Raw genomic sequence first — 22,239 nt, 5'->3', positions numbered from 1 at the left:
AGGATGCTGAATACGATAGAAGGCAAGCAACATAAAAATCGACATACCATTGTGGTTTTAAACTACACTGTGTAGTGTAGCTTCCTTCGTGTCACCCTGTGGTGGGAAAGCCACCGCCACATCTCTTCCTGCAGCTCTTCCCTAGAGGGCACCACGATGAACAAGGCTCCCAGAATTAATCACTTGCTCTACATTCTTCCATGTCTAATATGCTGTGATGTTCTCTCTCTTTATTTTGTGTTACTGTGGGTTGAATCTAAGACCTTCACCCTGCTAGGTAAGCTCCTACTTTATCTCTAGCCTGAGAAGTTGTATTCTCTTGAAATATTGATTAATCTTTACTTCATGTGTATAGGTGATTTCTTACATGTGCACTATGTGCATGTTTGGTGCCCACAGAGGTCATACGAGGGGGTTGGATTTCAGGGAATTGAAGTGACAGATGCGGTTGAGTGCCACCATGTAGGTGCTGGGAATCGAACTTGTGCTGTCTGCAAAGGCAGCAGATGCTCACAACTGATGAGCTAGCTCTCCTAAACTCATTCTCCTCCCCTACCCATGCAACTTTTCCTTCCCAAACCCACCAGGCATGGATTTCAGTGGAGGGTGGTCAACACACCAGAGGCCCCATCCTTAAATGAAACTAATTCCCCCCTTTCCCATAGCTATCATGTGCCAACAGCTCCTTAGCTAGGGCTGAGACTTCATGTCCACTTATCCTCAGGTTCTGGGTTCATTGCAGTAGAGGGGTGGAAAGACTGCAAGAGCCATAGATGGTGGGTGCTAGGGGCGTGACTAATAAGAAACTAGTCAGCTTTGTCAGTCAGACCACGTGTGTCAGTCATCTGAGAGGAAAGCCTCGACTGAGGCGTTGTCTGGATCTCATTGGTCTGTGGCCTTCTTTGTGGGGGATTGTCTTGATTTTTAATTGTTAACTGGTAAAGGAAGACTCAGACCATGGTGGGTGTTGTACTCTGTGTGTCTGAGCAACATTCCTCCATGGATTCTGCTTCAAGTTTGTGCTTGACTTCCAGCCCTGACTTCTCTCAGTGATGGACTATATAACCTATTAGTTGCTTCTGGTATTTGATCACAGCCACAGCAACAGAAAGGAAACAGAATGCCGTCCTCTCATAGCAGAGGGCAGTGAGGAACTGGTGAATGCAAGTAAGGCATCTAGACCCAATGTGAGGCCGACTCCCTTGAACTGGAGGGAAGCACTCTAATGTCACCTTCAACCATTATTCGTAACTTTACAGTGGATAATATAGTTCAGTATAAACAGAGGCAATGGATATATATCAGAGAAGGAGGTGACAGAGTACGATAGCTATTCTTTGGGTACATGTTCATTTATGTGTACATGTGTGAGGATATGCATGTACTTGTGTGTAGGTACATGTGGAGGTCAAAAGTCAAGATTGGGTTTCTTCATTAATGCTTTGACCACCTTTTTGAGGTCTTTGTTTGTTTGTTTGTTTGTTTGTTGACTCACTGTGTAAACCAGGTTGACCTTGAACTCTGCAACTTGAATTAAAGACATGTGCTACCACACATAAACTAACTTATTTTTGAGACAGTGTTCTTCACTGTCACCAACTGGCTGGACTGCCTGGCCAATGCGCTCCAGGGTCTCTGCTCCTCCAGCACTGGGGATTAAAAATGGGTACCACCATGATTGGCTATTGTTGGGGATGTGAACTCAGGTCTTCACGCATGTGTGGTAAGGACATTATTGACTCAGCTGTCTCTCCCACTGAGACATCTTTCCAGGTCCCAACTTTTGTTACTTTGATATAGTCTTTTGACAGATTTTCAATGTACTCGTGTATGCTGTATGCACAATCCATTACTGGTGGCAGTAGAGTGGATGAAAGTGGTGACCAGGGTCTTTTGGTTAGCAAAAAGATTCCTCTAAAAGCATTCTTTCCAAGAGACATTGGCTGTGTGCTTCATTGGCTGTGTCATGTCATTTGTTCCTGCCTGGGTCAAACTGTGCTTCCTGCATTTTAAAGCATTACCACAGGAGGGAAAAGAAGACAACAGAATCTTGACAGTCCAGGGTTCATCGGTCATCACACATGCAGGACTCTGTGCTTGCCAGTTTGATTTTCCTTCTGAGTCATAAACAGGATTGGAAGAAGCAGTTGGGAGATAGTGGCCAGAGGACTGCTCTTATAGCTATGAGTTCTGCTCTATAAATATGAGGGACCCTCACTGTAAGACATCTGAAGAAGGGTGGAGATGGGGTCTCCCAGAGACAACTGAAGCAGTGATACAGAGTGCTGGCTTTGTGGATCAGCTAATGACTTTGTTTGGTGCATGTTGTCCCAGCCTGTGATCATCAGGCCATGTCATGGTTCTCTTTGTATATATGCTGAGACTCAGTCTGATCTGTTAATAAATAATTGAAAGGTTGCTCTGTACCTGAATCAAAAGACTCCCCAATACATCAAAACAACAGTTTATAGAAGGTGAAATACTTTTGAATATAACTTTCAGGACTATTTTTTTCTTTCACGTCTCAGATTTCTTCTGCATTCCTTTTTTGTTTTTCCTTTTGTTTTTTGTTTTTGTTTTTCAAGACAGGGATTTTCTGTGTAACAGCCCTGCTCATCCTGGGACTCACTCTGTAGACCAGGCTGGCCTCGAACTGGGAGATCCTCCTGACTCTGCCTCACAAATGCTGGAATTAAAGGTGAGTGCCACCACTTCCCTGCCGTGAATTTCTTTCCTAATCCCCCTATATTTTGTATATTAATAAATCTCATCTACACATGTTCTTTTTTAAAACATAATTTTTAAAACATAATAAAAATTTTAAAACATAATAAAATCCAATGTATCAAAACCACTATATACAAACGGAGTAGTTGCTGACTTGGCTGTGTTGGATCTGAATGCCGTTGATAGAGAGGAAGAAGGGCCATGAAACCTGGGTAGACCACCCTCCACTTAGACCTGCAATGTGATGAGAGTAAATACTGAAGTACCAGGACCCAAGCTAATCTTGTTGGCTTTGCCTGCTATACATCTTCTATGTACTTATAGAGGGCTTTTGTCTGGCTGTGTTTTCTTTCAGTTTGTTGGGGAACCTAAGGAAAGTTTATGTTTCTCTGTTTCACTTTTACCACCTGTAACACAATGACATTTGGGCATTATTTCTGGACCTGGGCAGGGCCTAATACTCGACAGAGCAGTGGACAGTGTATCTTGGTGTTCTTCAGACTCTGGAAGGAGAGGTTTACTCCCACTTAGCATGTGGGACATTAAAGGCATTGTCTCTGTGGGCAGATGACCTTGCACCCATTCCGTAAAGGTTGGCTGTCTGTAGGACCTTCAGATCTGTCTCCAAAGAGGACGACCTTATGTGAAAGAAGAGTGACTGAAGGGAGGGCTGCCTTCCTATCTTGCAGTGACTTGCTGCAGTCTGTATGTGCGTGCATGTGAGCCCAGCATAGTGTACCAGCATCCCTTGCTCAGTGCACCTGATGGATGCCTACTCACTGGTACCACTCCCACCACGCATTACTGCAGGAACTGTCAACTTTAGAGTGCCTGTCTTTTAGGAATGCCTGCTGATCAACCCCCAGAAGACCAGACCCCATCGTCAGCAGCGTAGTATTGCTCATGGTACTTAAGGGAATCCATGGCTGTGTGAAAAGACAAAGGCCAGAGCCTGAGCAAGGCTGAGGCAGCCATCTGCCTCTTGGAGTGTGGAGTCTGAACCCCAGCAGAAGCATTTTTCTCATGCCTCGTTGTGGCCATCTTGCTACTCCAACATTGCTGTATGGTTTTCTTGTGAAGACCTGGGTGCAAGTATTGTAGCTGAGGATACTGTACCTGGAAACCACAGGCTACTGCGTTAATACGTGAGAGTAGAGGCTGACTTTCAGCCCTGTGATCCCTAGCAAATCCAGGGCCAACCACCTTTGCCACAGTGAAGCTAAGGGAGTTGTCAGAGTGGGGTTATTCACTGTTTCCCCAGTCTCTGGAACCTCAGATGGCACGGCCTGCTTATAGGCTGGCACGAGAGTCCTGACACTGGGGTTGTGATCACTGGCTTTTGGGTTAACTCTGATACTGGCCAGGGCTACATCCACAGGTGATGTGGGTGCCCTGAAAGCAATATTTCCTGTTCTCTGAACTGGGTGGCCTCTGCCTATTCACTGGGCACACCCTCATGGCAGGTCACTCAGCCATTCAGTCCCTATTAAGCTTCCAAACTCTGAGACTAGGGCATCTAGGAGGAAGCAGGGTCACCTTCTGAGGCAAGAAGGTGGGGTCAAAAATCTCTCAAGAATCTAACTGTATGGGCCAGGTGGAGTCTACATAAGGAGTCACAGAAGGTCTCATGGCATCTTCCAAAGGCAGGTACGCTCATGAGAGTGCTGTCCTCTCTAGCCTCAGATAGCTCCCATGCCTCACTTTCCGCATCTCTTAGGTGGAAATGATAGTAATTGGCATCACTTCCCACACAGGCATTGGTGCTTAGAATAGAGCTGGTCTTTCTCCATCAGCCCTGCCGCATGCCTGGACAAACAAACTGAAAAGAGATCAACAGGGATTTTGCCTTTGTCCTGCTGGGCTGTAGGACCAGATGGCCATGGCACGAGTCCTTGAGGGCTGCTTTCCTAAGTTACTGGCTGGTAAGCTGAACAGGTCCTTTTGCTTTAGCCAAATGGAAATAGTGAATACGCAACAAAAAACGGTTGTTACTGTGTTTAATGCTGCAACATTACAGGAGAGAGAGAACAAGAAAATAATTTCTTGTAAACTCACTAACAGCCTAAGCGGCCTGCTTATGTCACCTGAGAAGAAATATTTGGCTCAGTCACAGTGCTGACTCTTAGCCCCTATTGTAGCCACAGTGGACTATGCTTGAATCAATCTTAGCCCTTCTCCTTTAGCAGGACCACACCTCTACCAAGGCCTCTAGGGTAAGTTCTCCACCATCTTGTTTAGGTGGGAAAAGTTTTAACGTCTTCTAGAGTTTGTTGTGGGTAACAGGGTGGAAGAGTCTAACTCAATCTGTTCGAAGAACTTCTGGAGGAAGCTGCACTTTCAGGAGCCAGGACAATCAGCTATGATCTTTCCATAATTCTCTCACAGTGTCCTCTGAGCATGGAAGACTGCGTGGCAAAGAAGAGACTGCCTGGCTTTCTGACAGTCCATTTGTTCAAGGCTGTCTACACAGTATGGGAGAATCCTGAAGCTGCTGCTGACTAGGGATCTTGGTCCCATTTTCCAACCTCTTTGCATTCTTACTGGAAAACCAAGCATTACAATGGTACCTAAAGTTAAAGATCTTACACTTGCTACTAGTAGTGCTTGTGAGAAACATTTTCATACTGTTTTGGTAGTGCTTTAAGAGACCTTTGCCCTGCCTCAAAGAGAGGTAAGTCACCTGAACTATATCATGTAAGTTCAGACCATGCCATGCTGTCTGTCTGCCTGGGACACCACTCTCCTCTTTGGGTCAGACTTAAAACTTTCAGCCCAGACTTAAAACAATGCCATTGGGAATGGCATTGCTTTTCTGGATATCTTCATGTGGGAGGTCGAGAGAGGTAATGGGTTCTGCTTGGTTCTCAGTGTTCCCTGGGGCTGGTGGGATGACCAAGAGCAAGCAGCTCCTATCCAAGGAGGCTTTGTTGGGAAGAAGGCACAAAAATGTGCCCTGGGAACCTGAGCATGTTCTAGTTGAGTATGTGGGTGCCTGTTGGCTAGTGCTCTATGGCACTCTGCACTCTCTCTGCCATGGTGGGTTCAAGGGTACGAAATCAACACATGGTAGATTCCAGTGCCGCTAAGAAGAAGCCTGCGTCTGTGCATATTGGTGGGAGAAGCCATACAAACCTCTCACGAGGCTCCACTATGGGTCTGGACTTCCCAGCAATGCAGCCTGCTTGGATGGGAGTTAGATTCATCTGGGTGAGCATCGTGGACAGTACCTTTGTGTGTGCTGTCCTCCAGTTTGTTTTGGTTGTCAGTGAAGCCAGGGAGCACTGCAGAGCCTGAAGTCTGGCCCCTTTGCATTGCCTGAGTTATAAAGCTATTTATTTCCTGTGAATCAAAACATTCCTTCCCGGAGAGAGATGGGTAAGTGGCTCATAAGACTCAGCACTCAGGAGGCAGAGGCTGGTGACTCTCAGAGTTCAAGGCCAGCCTGGGGTACAGAGCAACTTCCAGGGCAGCCGGGGCTACACAGAGATACCCTGTCTCAAAAAAAAAAACACAAAAAAAAAACAACAATAAAAAGCATACAGGAAGCTAAGGAAACATACTAAGTTGAAAAGAATCACAGCCTTCATATTCAAGGGTTGTAAAATAAGTAAACGAAATTCTGGGGAGAAAGGGAGAAAGGTACCTGAAAATTGGACAACGAGCTCCAGAGGCACAGCTATCATGAGCTATCACCTATACTGTGGTGGGACTTTCAATGATACAGCTACTTTTGGGGGACCCACATTTTTTCTTTAAAAAAAGTTTATATTTATTACAGTTAACGTCAAATAGAAATAGTGAATACGCAAGGAAAAACACTGTATCCCAGCTGTAGCCTCCTCCCTAGTGCTCTCCCTATCTTGCTCTCAGTCCTTCTTCTCCTGCCTTGCCCCTCCCCCAGTGCACTGAGAGAGGAGGTCCTCCTCCCCTTCCCTCTGACCCTAGCCTATCAGGCCTCATCAGGACTGGTAGCATTGTCTTCCCCTGTGGCCTGGTAAGTCTGCTTAACCTCAGGGAGACGTGATCAAGGAGCCAGCCACTGAGTTCATGTCGAGACAGTCCCTGTTTCCCTTACTAGGATACCCACCGGGAGACTGAGATGCCATGGGCTACATCTGGGCAGGGGTTCTAGGTTATCTCCATGCATGGTCCTTGGTCATTGTATCTGTCTCAGAAAAGATTCCTGGCCCCATATTCTTTGGTTCTGTTGCTCTTCTTGTGGAGTTCCTGTCCCCTCCAGGTCTTTCTATCTCCCCCTTCATTCATAAGCTTCCTTGTACTCTACCGAAAGTTTGTTTATATATCTCAGCATCTGCTTTGGTACCCTACAGGGTATAGTCTTTCAGAGGCCCTCTGTGGTAAGATACTGTCCTGTTCCTGGTTTTCTCCCTCTTCTGATGTTCATCCCATTTGAATTTATCACTGACGATTGAGGGCCTTACCCAGGTTCCTCCTTCTTGTTTAGCTTCTTAAGGTTCCAGATTTTAGTACGATTATCCTATATTATATGTCTAATATCCATTTCTAAGTATTTACCATGTGTGTCTTCCTGCTTCTGATGTACCTCACTCATTATGATCTTTTCTAGTTCCCACCATTTGCCTACAAATTTCTTGTTTTCCTTGTTTTTAATTGCTGAGTAGTATTCCATTGTGTAAATGCACCACAATTTCTGTATCAATTCCTCAGTTGAGGGACATCTGGGTTGTTTCCAGATTCTGGCTATTACAAATGAAGCTACTACAAACATGTTTGAACATATATCTTTGTTGTGTACTTGAACATATTTCAGATAAATGCCTAGGAGTGCTATAGCTGGATCTTGAGGAAGCGCTATTCCTAGTTGTCTGATAAAGTGTCAGATTGATTTCCAAAGTGCTTGTACAAGGTTACATTCACACCAGCAATGGAGGAGGGTTCCCCTTTGTCCACATCCTTTCCAGTATGTGTTGTCACTAGAGTTTTTGATCTTAGCCATAATGATGAGTATAAGGAAACAACTCAGGGTCGTTTTGATTTGCATTTCCCTGATGAATAAAGATGTTGAGCATTTCAAGTGTTTCTATGTCATTTGAAATTCCTCTATTGACAGTTTAGCTTTGTACCCCATTTTTGTTTTGATTACTTGATTTGTTGCTGTTTAACTTCTTGAGTTCTTTATATATTCTGGATATTACCCTCTGTCAGATATAGGGTTGGTGAAGATGCTTTCCCAGTCTGTAGCTGTCGTTTTGTCCTGAAGACAGTGTCTTTTCATTTACACAAGCTTTTCAGTTTCATGAGGTCCCATTTATTGATTGTTGCCCTTAAAGCCTGTGCTGTTGGTGTTCTGTTCAGGAAGTTGTCTCCTGTGTGCCATTGAGTTTGCTGCTCTTCCACATTTTTTCTTCTAACTGGTTTAGTGTATCTGGTTTTATGTTAAGGTCTTTGATCCACTTGGACTTTAGTTTTGAGCAGGGTGATAAGTATGGATCTATTTGCATTTTTCTACATGTAGATATCCAATTAGACCAACACCATTTGTTGAAGATTCTATCTTTTTTCCATTGTATGGTTTTGACTTCTTTGTCAAAAATCAGGTTTCCATAGGTTTGTCGGTTTACCTCTGGGTCCTTTATATGATTTCATTGATCCACCGTTCTGTTTCTATGCCAGGACCATGCGGTTTTTCTTACTGTTGCTCTATAGTACAGCTTGAGATCAAGGATGGAAATACATTCAGAAGATCTTTTATTGTAGAGTATGGTTTTAGCAATTCTGGGATTCTTGGTATTTCATATGAAGTTAAGAATTTTTCTTTCATGGTCTGTAAAGAATCATTTTGGTAATTTGATGGCAATTGCATTTAATCTGTAGATTGCTTTTGGCAGGATGGCCATTTTTACTATGTTAATCCTTCCAAGCCATGAGCATAGGAGATCTTTCCATCTTCTGATATCTTCTTCTAATTCTTTCTTCAGAGACTGGAAGGTTTTTTCAAACAAGTCTTTGACTTGCTTCGTTAGAGTTACACGAAAGTATTTTATGTCTGTTGTGGCTATTGTGAAGTCTTTTTTTTTTTTTTTTCACCTAATATCTTTCTCAGCCCATTTGTCTCTTTTGTACAGGAGGGCTACTGATTTTTTTAGTTAATTTTGTATCCAGTCTCTTGGCTGAAGGTGCTTATCAGCTCTAAGAGTTCCCTGGTAGAATTATTGGGGTCACTCTTGTACACTATCATATCATCTGCAAATAGTGATACTTTGACTTCTTCCTTTTCAAAGTGAATTTTCTTGATCTCCTTTAATTGTTTTATTGCTCTAGCAAGGACTTCAAGAACTATGTTGAAGAGATACAGGGAGAGTGAGCAGCCTTGCCTTGTCCCTGATTTCAGTGGGATTCATTTAATTTTCTCTCAATTTAGTTTAATATTGGATATAAGCTTACTGTATATTGCCTTTACTATGTTCAGGTAAGTGTTTTGTATCCCTGATCTCTCCAGGACTTTAAACATAAACCAGTGTTGGATTTTAACAAATAATTTTTCAGCATCTAAAGAGATGATCATGTGCTTTTTTTCTTTTAGTTTGTTCATACGGTGGATCACATTGATAAATTTCCATATATTGAACCACCTCTGCATACCTGGGATGAAGCCTACTTGGTTATGGTTAGTGATATCTTTGATGTGTTCTTGGATTCCATTTGCGAGTACCTTGTTGAGTATTTTTGCATCAATATTCATAAGGGAGATTGTCTTGAAATTCTCTTTCTTGGTTGAATCTTTCTGAGGTATTGGTATCAAGGTGACTGTGGCTTCATAGAATGAGTTTGGTAATGTTCCTTCTGTTTCTATTTTGTGGAACAGTTTGAAGAGTATTGGTGTTAGCTCTTCTTTGAAGGTCTGTGCTGAAACCACCAGTCCCTGGGCTTTTCTTTTTGCGGGGGTGACTTTTGATGACAGCTTCTATTTCCTTAAGGGATATAGGACTATTTAACTTATTTACCTTGTTTCAATTCAGCTTTGATAAGTGGAATTGATGTGACCCATCTCTTTTAACCTCTCACATATGCTCCTGCTTGAAAACCCCTATACATGGACTGGTTCACTGGGTGTAATCACATACTTGGTTTTCCATAGGTGAGTCTGTTGACAGTAGTAGTTTGTTCATATCTCCTCAGAAAAAGTCACAAAACTGGCCTGAGGTCCTACGGATGAGGGAAAGGTACCTGAGCAGATTGAGGACAAAATTTGGCTTTCCTTGAAGTGGAGATGCAGCAATGACCTTCAACATGTAATCAGGTACCTGAAGCCCTGCTTCAATGATGACTTGAAAACATGCATAGAACCTTGAAAGGCTGCAGCAGAGAGCAGGCCCAGGTAGGTGGCTTAACTCAGCTGGATGGGGTAGATAGAAATTAAAGAGACATCCCCAGTGCTGATCCTGATGACAGTAGCAGGAGGACCCCCAATGGAGCAATCAGGGTTTTGCAGCAGCAGCTGAGGTTGGAAAAGCAGCTGAAGCAGGAGACCACTGGGTGTGAAAGCAGTTCTACCTTCACGGCCCCATGGAGCAAACAATGGCAGGCTGTGTTTGACAGCGCACAGACAAAATCAATTGCACTGTCCCAGAGGAAGACTGAGGCAATCAGAAACAACCAAAACGAACCAACCAGGCTGGTCTTGAACTCACAGAAATTCTCCTGACACTAACTGGCTGAATCAGATCCTTTTGTTGTTGGTGGTGGGATTTTTTTGTTTGTTTGTTGAGAAAGGGTCTTGCTATGTAGCTCTGGCTCTCCTGAAACTCTGTACCTGGGCTTGACCTAGGCCTCCTACGAGTATGGAGCATCTTTTAGAATCCAACTCTCAAACAGAATCCAATTCACAAGCAGCCCTTGGCTCTGTCTTGGGTCTTGGCACCTAGATGGTCATCAGAGAACGAAGATGTCCCTGAGGCCTGCTAGAGACAGACCCACTGAAGACCATACTCAGACAAAGGGAGTTCTTCCAGTTTCCACGGTTACTCTGTGAGATTCTGCTTTCCTTTGAGATCCACTGTTTCTGCCACAGCCTCTGAGACTTGTTGCTTCTGCCACAAGCAGAACAATTCCTCCAGCCTTTGAGACATGCCAGAAACGGGAGATCTATCACTTCTAGTAGTCCGCAGTTTGATCTCTACAGACTTGCTCCAAAAAGGACTGCTCTCAGACGGCAAGCTGAACCCCTCTGACAGCTTGCTGCTGTGACACTTGTTGATGGTGTCTTGACTAGGCACCCGGAAGCCTGATGAGAACTTACTGCTGAAACACTACCAACACCTCTCAACCAGTTGGTGTCCTCTTTCTACTTCCCCATTCAAATGTCCACTCTGTCTTTTAAAGTGTTCTGCTTGACAAATAAATGTTCCTCGTGTTTTCCTTTCCCTTCACTGACAGTCTGCTTTATCCCTGGAGGGAAGGCAAGCCATGAAACCAAGATAAGAATGGACCATCTCAGGGAAAATGGTGGGGAGCTTGTGGACTTGGTCTCCCAAAGTGTGAAGCATCTTGTTCCTAGTGAGTACTGTTGGGGTGGTGTCAGCAGGGACTTGTGGAGGACACTGCTGCTCCATGGCAGTTAAATGGGGCTAGGAAGGGAGTTAAGCAGCCTGTAGGCCTAAGGAATCCAGAGGTTCCTGCCAGCTGTGCAAGCTGTGGGATGGGAGACCAGATTCCTTAGCATTTGGAACTCCTGGAAATTGGTGAGAAATTGGTGCTAGGGTTCCTGTGGGCACCTATACCTTCATCCTGCCAGCAACACTCCTCCAACTCCTGGAATTCACTCACTTAGCAAAATGTTGGCACATTGCTGCTATGTGGTAGGAAGCAAAATGCCCACTCTCTTAGCCTCAGTAGGCTTGGAGTTGGCCCAGGTACACTGGTGGGCTGTGTGTTCTTGCTTACCTGGGGGCAAGTCTACCTGCTTGAATGCTTCCTTGCTTGCAGCATAACCCCTTTGCTCATAGAATCACACCCAGAACTAGACAGACCAATAATCCCCAGAGGTCCTCAGGGACCCCCAACTCAGAAATAGGATGTGCTAGTAGCAGTATTGAATCACGGGAGAGATAGGAAGGAATAGGGCTTCAGCGCTGAGTTAAAAAGTAGGCCACGCCAGGAAGAAAACCAGAAAGAGTAAAGGTAGGCCAAGGAATGATGTCTATTGACAACTTCAAGTGGAAACAGAGGTCAGGGAAAGGCTGGGCTGGGCTCTGGCAAGGGCAGTGGGCGACTGGGCAGTGTCTGAGCAGGAGAGTGGAAAAGTTAGGTTTGGAGTTTGGAAAAATCACCCTGACTACACTTGTGAGAGCATGATGGTTTCTGCAATCCATCTATCCTCAGGTCAGATCTTTGCCTATGGATAAATCCCCTGATGCTGGATATCAATGTCTTTCCCAGATTTCTGGTTAGATATAATTCTGCAGTGACTATCCCTGCCAAATCAATGCATGCTGAGCTACCACAAGCAATTTTTGCTAGTAAATATCCTTGACGGTCATCAATGAAGTCGAACGCCCTTCCTACCCAACCAGGGGACGATCATAGAGCTTGGAATGACAGTCCAAGGAAAAACAGGCTTCTAGAACTCAGAGCATCAGGGGAGCTGATGTGGTCAACAGTCCACATGCCAGGAACTATTTATCATAAGGGGCCATTGTTACTGGTCTCTGAGGCCCACAGAGGCAGATTTAATATCCTAGCATTTCTACAAGGGCCTGGGTTTCCTTCTGTACACTGAACCCTTGTTGTCTAGGCTCACCTTACATGTAAGAAATCACCACCCGTGGTCCTGCAGCCTGTGTGACTCCTGTGCTGATGCACACAGTCAGCCACACTCACATCATCACATCTTTATCCCCCTGAATAGTCTTCTGACTATCCAGCAGCCTCTTTCCAGGGTCCTCCTGGGTGCCTCCAGCTCCAAACACCTCCTTGGGGCTCATAATTTGTACACCTATGTCCCAGCCCTGACTCATTTTAGCTGGAAAATTGCCGCAGCTTGTCTCCAGACCCTCTCCATATCCACCAGAGTTACCCTTCCCTGTACTCACTTCAGTCACTCCATCCTCTCCTCCTTTACTGTATTATCCTCCTAGATGTCTACCCACCCAGCTCCCAGTCCTCATCTCCCTATAAATCAACCCGTGTCTCTTTCAACCATGTGTCTCTCACAAACGTAGCAGGAAGCCCATGTAGGAGGAGACCTGTGACCAAGGACAGGACCTGTGGCCTGAATACAGCATGCCAGAGGGGTTAAGTAAGAACGCTCCGGGGCCTGTGGCTGGAGCCTGTACACTGACCTTACATGCCAGAGAGGTTAAGCAGAAACACTCCAAAGTGATGTGGCTGATAGAAAGAGAGGGTCCCCGACCTGTTGCTCATTTCCTGGTTCTGAAAGAAGCTCACTATTCATTATCCATCCACAAGACACCAGCACACCCCCCTACCCCCTACCACATGCACGTACACTGGCAGGCATGCTCGAGAGAGCCATAGACAGAGTGACAGGCAGAGACTGAGGGCAGAGACAGAGAGACAGAAAGAGGAAGAAGAAGGAGGAGAGGGAGGAGAGAGAGAGAGAGAGAGAGAGAGAGAGAGAGAGAGAGAGAGAGAAGCTCCAGCTGCAGTTCAGATGAGCTAGGCTGGCAGCATCTGACATTCATGTCCTGGGGGGCTAGAAAGACTCTACAAAAACCTGGTTATCACTTGAAGGGTTGAAAGCTCAGACCATGGGTGCTGAGTAGAGAATAGAAAAACGACATAGTGAGCTATGACTAAGTGGAAAGTGCAGGGGTCAGTGTATACTGTCCTATTAACCACCAAGGCCTCAGAGGAGAGCCAGTCTGGACACAGCCAGGTCACAGAGTATCAAGTGTTCCTAACAATGCTGACCAGAGGTTTTAGAAGAGTTCCCAATCTAGAAAACTTCCTCAATTATTATTGTTATTATTTCTGTATGTGATATTATATCAGAGTACAGATAAAGTTCATTAAAGAACTTATTCTCCATCAATCATCACCTTGACTTTGCTGAATTGCTTCTGAAATCGCCGATTTGAATTTTCTTAATGCTTTCATACTAAGCTTAACATTGTCTTGGGTTTTGATTAGGAAGTTACTCCAGTTCTTGTTTTTTTGTTTTGTTTTGTGTTTTAACTCATGCTCATCACTAAAACAGGCTTCCAATTAACTTGTGTTTCCTGGCTCTAACTTACTTTGTAAAATGTTTTGAAACATCTTCTTTTTGTGCATTCCATACTTCTGAAACTATTCTTTTTTAAATTATTTTATAATTTATTCATTTTGGATCTGAATTGTAGACCTCTCCCTTGTCTCCTCCCATCCCACCCTCCCTCCATGTTCCCCCCATTCCATTTTCTCTAGTCCTCAGAGAGGTTGAGACCTCCTCCTCTACCATCTGACCCCAGCCTATCAACTTTCAAGACTGCTTGCATCCTGTCACAGGCTCATTCTGATAGTGTTTGTAGGGGAAGTGACTTTCTGTGCCTAGATGTGCTTGACCCAAGGACCTAGGGTGACCCAATGACATCCACAATCATCAAAGATCAACCTTGGGCACTGGCCCCAAACTTGGTGTCTCACACCTGTGAAGGTGGAAGACACAGGAAATAAACAATTCTGGATGCAAGCTTCACCAAGAACAACTTCAGGAAAGGGGGAACCTGAGGAAAATTTAGGGAAACTACCCAGACTAGGTAGATGATGACACCAAAATGTAAAAGTGCCATTGAACTCTGTCATCTAGTGGATTTTGTTTTTAATAGGAATGTGGCAGAGTCTGGAGAAAGGCTGAGGTAGTTGTTAGGAGATGGCTTACTTCTCTGGGATAGACAGTCTCTTAGCTGAGACAATGGACGGTCCACATGGTCTGTCCCTGTTCGCCTATTGCCCACCTGGTTAGTAATGGCTGATCCAAACCTCCCCCTCTATGCCCCTTTGCTCATCCCTGTCTAAAGCTTTGTTATTTGCTGACTTTGACTTCTGCTAGCTATTGTGTGGTGCTATAACCTCTGACATTTCATCCCGCCCAATTGTCTTTTACTACTCATCTCTCTTCTCATGGCTACCAAGAAGCAGCTGCAATTGTTCTTCCTATTCTCCTGGACTCCAGGATGGTCGTGATGGGCTGTCCTGAAACAAGGGTGGGAGGCTGTCTTAGAAGCTGTCTTTACTTACTCCCACAATTAGCTGTGGTAGAAGCCCAGCTATATTAGAAAACAATACTACCACATGTGCTTTCCCTAAGGACCTGGTGGGCTGCCAGGCTGGATGGCACCAGCGGCAAGCCCTGTCCTTCTCTCATTGTCAGTTTGGCTGTCTCATGCTCAGTCTGCACAAACTCTTTGTTTCTCATCCTAGTGATTCTGGTTTGACTCTTTCAACCCTAACCCTTCTTTTAGCCCCAGCATCTCTACAGCATATGTGAGCAACTTGCAAATTTGAACATGGGTGCTTTCCCCTCACTACCAACAGAGACATAGATCGTGCATCAGTACCAACCCTGGATTCTGAGATAAATTTCCCAGGATGCTGACTCGCAGGGTTTAGGGGAAGCAGGTAAGCGGTCACATATTCAGTATAAAGCACTTAATTGATCACATATTCAGGGTGCCCTCAAGTCTTCTCATTGCCTTCCCTTTCTGCAACGCTCACAGGACACTGGGCATCTTCTTTTACTACTGGCAATTTCCTCCCTGCGCTTAGCAAAGGAGTGATGGAGAGGGATTTGGTCTGTGATGATGGACTCTGCACACTAAAAGATGGATGCCTTGCTATATAACCCAGATGAGCCATTGAGGCGATGGGACTATATTTTAAAGGAAAACACCATGTCCTGCTATGCTCCAAGCTGTTATCTATGTCAGGCTGGAGACCAGAACTTATCTCTGCCTTTACACTTGAATCTCTTAGCTGTGTTGTTCCTATCTAGGACCCAGGGGACTTACTGTACTCTGCTGACTCCCTAGGCTGTCTGCTGCTAGCCTGCTGCCAGCTGCTCAATCCTACATATCCTTGCAGCTACAGGAAACCTGCACCCACGCTCACCTTTTGCCATGGAACAGCAGACATATGTGAGCGCAGTTTACTGCCTTGTGTGATTTTCTTTTAAGTTATTGTCTATGACTGACTCTTTGGGACTAAAATGCATTGATGAAATCTTGGGGCTCCTCCTTGTTGGTTACGTGCTCAAAGCTTTAGGCCAGTGGTTGTCAACATTCCGAATGCTATGACCCATTTGACCCATTAGTACAGTTTCTCATGTTGTCGTGATCCCCAGATAGTAATTTATTTTCATTGCTACTACATAACTGTAATTTTGCTATGAATTGTAATATAAATTTTGGGTTTTCAGATGGTCTTAGGTCGTCACTGTGAAAGGAGACATTGGGCCTTCTAATTGGTGGTGACCCACAGGTTGAGAACCACTGCTTTAGGTTAAGGACTATGCTTTAAGGTTTGGAACTTCCACAATAACTTTCCTGGCTGTCTCTGCCCATCATAGTTATTACACGAGGGACCTACTCTACACACAGCTTTTTCCTGAGGGATGATTTTCAGCATATGTTTATGTCCACACGCAGACTTATACATAGACACATTCACATGTAATCACTCATGCAAAACCACCTATAAACCAACACCCTACTGTCCTTCAGGCCCCTTGTGAACACAGCCTGTCAGGACGATCTTGCCCCGGCCTTCCCACATATGTGCCATCACACTGGACTTTTCAAGCAGCACAGGTGAGGTAAGGGCACAGTGTACATCAGGGCAAATCACTATGTGGAGCATCAATGATGGAGTCTAAGTTGTACTGCCTTCTTAAAGCATGTGTTTTGCCATTTTGTTTGATGGGCATTTGCATAGTTCAATTAGTCAATGGGGTTCAAGGGCCTGATGAGCTGCAGAAGGTCTTTATGTTGCTCCCTGTGACAGAATTTGAACAGTTCAGCCTTACCCAAGGCTAGAGGTGTCTGCTAAAGAGCAACTTGGAGCCGCTCACACATTTACTACAGTCCTTTTTAAAGCACTCTCTGGTCTTTGCAATCTTAAACTATGCCTGATTTTGCATCTCAGAGAACAAACTCACAGGCACTGCAGATTGGAAACATTGTAACCTTGCCCAATGCTAGAGGTGTCCGCTAAGCAGCAACTTGGAGCCGCTCACCCATTTGCTGCATTCCTTTTTAAAGCACTTTCTGGTCTTTGCAGTCCTAAACTATGCCTGATTTTGCATCTCAGAGAACAAACTCACAGGCACTGCAGATTGGAAACATTGTAATTTGGCTAAGGTTTCAGGAGAGAACCCTTCCGGGTCGGGTCGGGAATCAGAGCTGTACTTCCGGTGCTGGAACTGTGAGCACACAGAGTTTGAAGCTCGCGGAGTACGGAGTAGGTCTGAAGGAAAGACTCCCGGGATGGACGCTCGTCAAGGCTGCTGCCTCAGTTTCAGAAGGCTGCTGGGTCAGGGAGTTGATGAAGACCAGGAACAACAGATTGGTCAGTAAACTTCTCTCCGGACCTTGGAGTTGTCCGGGAAGCAAATGTGGTGGCAAGACCAGTGGACTTGAGTGTCGGTTACCCAGCTCTACCTGTGTCCACTCTCCAGGCTTTCCAAAGATCCCTGGGCTACGATTCTCAGATCTTTATCTTTCTGCTTTTCTCTCTTTCAGGTGGGAATGCAGTGGTCTTCTCGGAGACTGGAGAGGAAGGAGGCAAGCAAGGGCTTGTACAGGTCAAGCTTTCTCAGGGGGAATTTGCTCAGGGCAAAGTTGCTCAAGAAGACCTCGCTCAGTTAAGTCCTACTCTGGAAGACACGGGAGTAGTAAAGGAGGCTGAAAATAAAGAAGAAATGGAAGGAGAACATGCTGGCATTGGTGCTTCTGGCTCCGTGGATGAAAAGATCCACCAGAAAGAAATCCCTAGCAGCAGTGATCAGCCACAGCCTCAGCAAGAGGCTGCTATGTCTGAGGACAACTGGAATCTACTGGATGAAGACAAGCAGCCTCCCAGGCGCCGGCCCAGGTTTACACTGTCTCAACTGCAGGAGCTTGAGCGCCTTTTCCATGAGACGCGCTACCCAAGCTTGCGAGCAAGGTAAGCAGGGTGCCCTGCTTGGCGCCTGCGTCACAGGCAGTGCAGCCTGGTCTGGGGTGTTCTTTGGCTCTTCCCGGCTCTCTGATTTACTCCAGAAACAAAGCCACCCGGCTCCAACCCACCGCCTGCAATTAGGTTCTGAGGTAGGGAGATAAGGGCTATGAACATTGGGAAATAATGTTTTTGTTGCCCTGTTTTAGTGACACAAGTTTGGGAAATTTAGATAATGCTTGTTCTTATAAATACGTTTCTGGAGGAATGGGTGAGAAGCCCGAGTTGTGGCCGGGAAATGCAGGAGATATTCCACCTTGTATTAAAACTTTGCTAATGGTTTTCATCACGGGTACTCTCTTAACTGATTTTCACCTTTTAAGTACATCTGTGTTTTGGGGTGTTCCGTTAAATTTGGTCCCTAAAAGAAGCCTGTTGCTAAAGCGAGCCCTAAGGTCAATGTTGAGAATAGTGTCTGTGTATGTACACATGTGCTTGCAAGGAGTATGGACCCCAGCATTTGAAAGCAAAACGAGCATGTCCTAACACACTTTATTTTCCCCACAAAGCCTAAATGTTGGAAATTTTTCCCTTCAGAAAGGATCTTGCAAGATGGATGGGTGTGTCTGAAGCTGATGTGCAGGTAAGTATTATGAAAAAAAAAAGTATTTTGCAAGGGCCCGACATCCGGTGATGTTACTGTCTAGACAGGGAAGCTTAGCAGCACAGCTGAACCCTGAAGGGGCCTCCCAAAGTTGCCAGACCAGTACACAGCCCTGCTAGCTTCAAGATGATGCAAGACCTCCATCTTGCCAGGAAATGCCGACTGCCCCAACTAAAAATCTAAGATGGCTAGAGGAGTCATTTTCCTCTCCCTCAGTAGACATAGTGTGTCTTGATGACATTCTGAAGGCCATGCTGCCCACATGGCTCAAAAAGGTAAAGTGATTGTGTTCTTACCAACCTTCATCGCTGTCACAGAGAATGTCTCAGAGAATCTTTTCTCTGACTCTCCTTGCTTTGGTCTGTAAAGGCAGATTCCTAGCTTAGTTCTCAGACCAGTACTGGGGTCAGGGACTTCAAGCAGCCTATGGCACCATTACCTGTGTTTTGCTGGCTGTGAAGGTGCACTCTGACCACCATTGCAATCACCCCTGCCTTTCCAGATCTTATGCCCACAAGGGAAAAGGCCTGTGGACAGTATTCTGGGAAGCCAGGCAGGAAGCCTGAAGCAGGAAGAGGTGTCCTTTGTGTCATAAAATGTGCTCTCTGGGTGTTCACAAAAAGCTAGCATCGTGGATGGAATCCTGAGGGGCAGCCTGTGGCCTTGATATGGTTCTAACTCTCTTTGATACTTTTCCACAGCAAGGACCAGGAACACCCCCATCTAGATCTGCATCCTTTCCTAAGGGAATGCAATAATCATATCAATGATGGAGAGAAGAGGCAATGTTCTGGGTCTGTTCTGTGGCTGAAGGACTGCAAGTGCCATTACATGTCCTAAGGGGCATGAGTCTTGGGGGATGTTTTCATTGTTTCAGTGAGAATGAAACCTGTTGCTTCCAGCAACATATTCTGAGCAATCAGTATATGCTGAGGTACCTTTTCAACCCTTCTTGGGGTTACACCAGTAAAAAATTAGTTTCCAGGCCATCAGAAGATTTAAGTGCTTCTTAGTAGCTCAGTACTAGAGCACATGCCTAGCATACACCAGTCCCTTGGGTGGGTTCCAAATACATTCCAAAGTGCCAATAGAATTAACCCGGGATACAGAGTTACAGGATGTGTTCTTCAATGCCTAGTACTAAAGCATCCCTTTCTCCTGTTTGTAGGATTGGTTTAAGACCAGGAGAACCATTTCCAGAAGAAATAATAGATTGGTGACGTTCTACAGTATGCCACCTGGTGCCCAGAACAATGCTTCCTAAAGGTTTTGGAGCAGCACTTGAGTGCCATCCGTGTCCTGGAGCCAGATGAGGATGGTTTCCTGTCGTGCCACCAATGTCAGGGCCCCCTTGCTGGCCACGACAACCTTTTCTTCTCTACAATTATCTTAGCAATAAAGATGTAGATTCTCAATATGTTGGTTCCATTCCTTTTGGTGTTGCTAAACTGTGGGTATGTGTATTTGATGGAGAGTAGTCAATCCCAGAAATGGCATTTAAGCAGAATGGCAAAGAGGTCTTGTTTCCTGAGGTGATGCAGGGAAGCTGGAATCACTATGAGATGCTCTGCCTCTGTGAGAACCAGTTCCTTATTAGGACAGACAGGTTGGGAAAGTTCCCAATGAGAGGACAGCGTGTTTCTAGACATGTCTGGTCCCACCCACACTGCAGTAGGTCCCAGAGGCTAAAGCCAGGTTTGATGGGCTGGAAGAATGGGAACGTTATGTGTGCTGCCCTTCCTCTCTGTGGACCTGCAGGGCACGAGGAGCCACATTGGCAGGAAAGGGAGAGGAGTATCTTTCCATCCAGGCCTGAGGATTCTCTCTCATTTCCTCCATTCCCGCTGAGGGAGCACATGGTCCCACCCTCACCTGTTCAGACAACTTGACTGCTGTGTGTCCTGTCTGTATTTTGTCACCTGCCTGGTGGAGTCCCCAGTCCTCAAGATTTAGTATTTTTGGTGACCTTTGCTTCTATTCAAAGTGTATAAGCAAGGATGGGTGCTTAGCAGTGTTCCAGAATACTCAGTGCATAGAGAATTCAAAGCACCGTTTCCTTCCATATGGGAAGATGCTGGTCCCAAGAAACAAAGTTCATCTTAGTGAGAGAAAGAGACGTAACCTATTCTTAGAGCCCCACACTTAGAACACAATCTTGTCCCAATATCCCCATCTCCAGTCCTTGCAAACCATAGTGTACTTTCTCTCCTGTGAATATGAGAGCTCCAGGAGACTCATCAGCTTGCAGGCACATGATGTCTTGCTTTTGTGTCCATATGATGTCTCCCAGCATAGTGATTTGAGGGTCCTTCCTACTGTAGCATGTCTCAGAATTGCACTACAGGCAGGTTCATGTCCCTGAACCTGATGTCACCGCACTTGTCATGTCTAGTCCAGTTAATCACATCTCCCGGTTCTACCAATATTCCTCCAATCTTCCTCAAATTTCCCTGTGCCTTGTGAGCAAGGGGTATGAGAGAAATGTCCCATTCAGACCTGAGTCCTCCACTGTGTTTTATTTGATGCACATTGTCTAGTTGTGGGGCTCTGTATTGACTCCCCATACTGAAAGCAAAATCTCCTCTGAGCTGGCCAGGAGACGTTATGAACATGGCAAAAGCTGGCAGGCCCCAGCAGCCTTGGATCCCCTGGTTTATCTTTGCTCCTCCTCTAGAGGAATGAAATCCAAGTAGAGCTCCTGCCCTCAGCTTGTGCATGCCTCATTGAGCGCCACACTTCTCTCCTGCCCCATGGGGATTTGGGATACCCTGAGAACTCTTCTTAGTCTTGTAGGGGTGGGGAAGGGGAAGGCACTGTTTTTTTTTTTGTTTTTTTTTTTTTTTGTGTGTGTGTGTGTGCCTTCAGACTGTTTGCAGGGACTCTGAGCTCCTGACTGCTTCCACCTTCCACTCTTTCTACTTAGGAAGACCACCCCTTCACCAGGGAGACTTCCTCCTCCTTCCTGACCCCCACCCCCTGCTGCTGTAACTGCAGCTTCCATGCCTCACAGAGCCCCAGCTCCTAACTGACTTCCTGATGGTATGTTAGGAGGTATGTTCAGAGTGCTCCCTGGTGGCAGAAAGTCCTTTAAGTGCACGGCAAATCCAGCAGTAAGAGAGTCAGAGCCACTGCCAGTGGTGGCTCTGAATTCAGTAACTCCAAATCCCCAAGGTAGGCCACCAGAAGCAGACCATGGCACCTTCCTGAAGAAGTGTTATATGGATGGAGAAATATTTATCAAATTTCTTCAGGGAATAGCAGAAAGGCTTCCCTCCTCTCTCTAAGAAAATGAACTCTCCTAAGAAAATGAAAATATTCTCCCTGTAGTTCTCACACTTGGAAAATCAGAGTAAGAGACATTGGTTCACTGGGGGAAATCTGGAATCAGCAGAGGAAAGATCCTGAGGCTAAAGTGTGATGTTCCAGCAAAGGGTTAATGTCCTGAGTTCCATTTGGACACTTGCCAACAATCTTCCAAGTACAAACTGTGGGGTCCAGACCGACATGAGTGCCAGGCTGCCACATCCAGTGGCATCAGTCATCCTACTTGGGCCAAGGCTCCGTAAAGTGACCCTGGCAGTGTCATAGGTCCTCATCCACCTACTGTGAATTGTCATCCCGTGTTCTGCCCTGTGGAATGGAGATGTGCCTTTGACCCTGCTCCTGGGGAGACATGAGGAAGTGTGGCCGAATATATACTAAACCCAGATGAAGTG

At 45.5% G+C, this 22,239-nt stretch overlaps 1 protein-coding gene across 1 annotated transcript in view; it reads left to right on the top strand.

The window, feature by feature from the left end:
- LOC110544647 (rhox homeobox family member 1-like) overlaps nt 1-19,882 on the top strand; it is a 97,336-nt gene extending 77,454 nt beyond the window's left edge. Inside the window, exons 4-6 of the mRNA XM_060374599.1 lie at nt 17,445-17,868; nt 18,457-18,502; nt 19,692-19,882. Of these exons, the coding sequence (XP_060230582.1) occupies nt 17,624-17,868; nt 18,457-18,502; nt 19,692-19,787 (387 nt within the window). The 5' untranslated portion in view covers nt 17,445-17,623 and the 3' untranslated portion in view covers nt 19,788-19,882. The remainder of the gene's footprint in view (nt 1-17,444; nt 17,869-18,456; nt 18,503-19,691) is intronic.
- The last annotated feature ends 2,357 nt before the right edge of the window (nt 19,883-22,239 follow it).

Source organism: Meriones unguiculatus, chromosome X, assembly GCF_030254825.1.
Source record: "Meriones unguiculatus strain TT.TT164.6M chromosome X, Bangor_MerUng_6.1, whole genome shotgun sequence".
NCBI classification, from domain to species: domain Eukaryota; kingdom Metazoa; phylum Chordata; class Mammalia; order Rodentia; family Muridae; genus Meriones; species Meriones unguiculatus.
The sequence above is the reverse complement of the archived record's forward strand: the minus strand, read 5'-3'. Positions and strand labels throughout refer to the sequence as shown.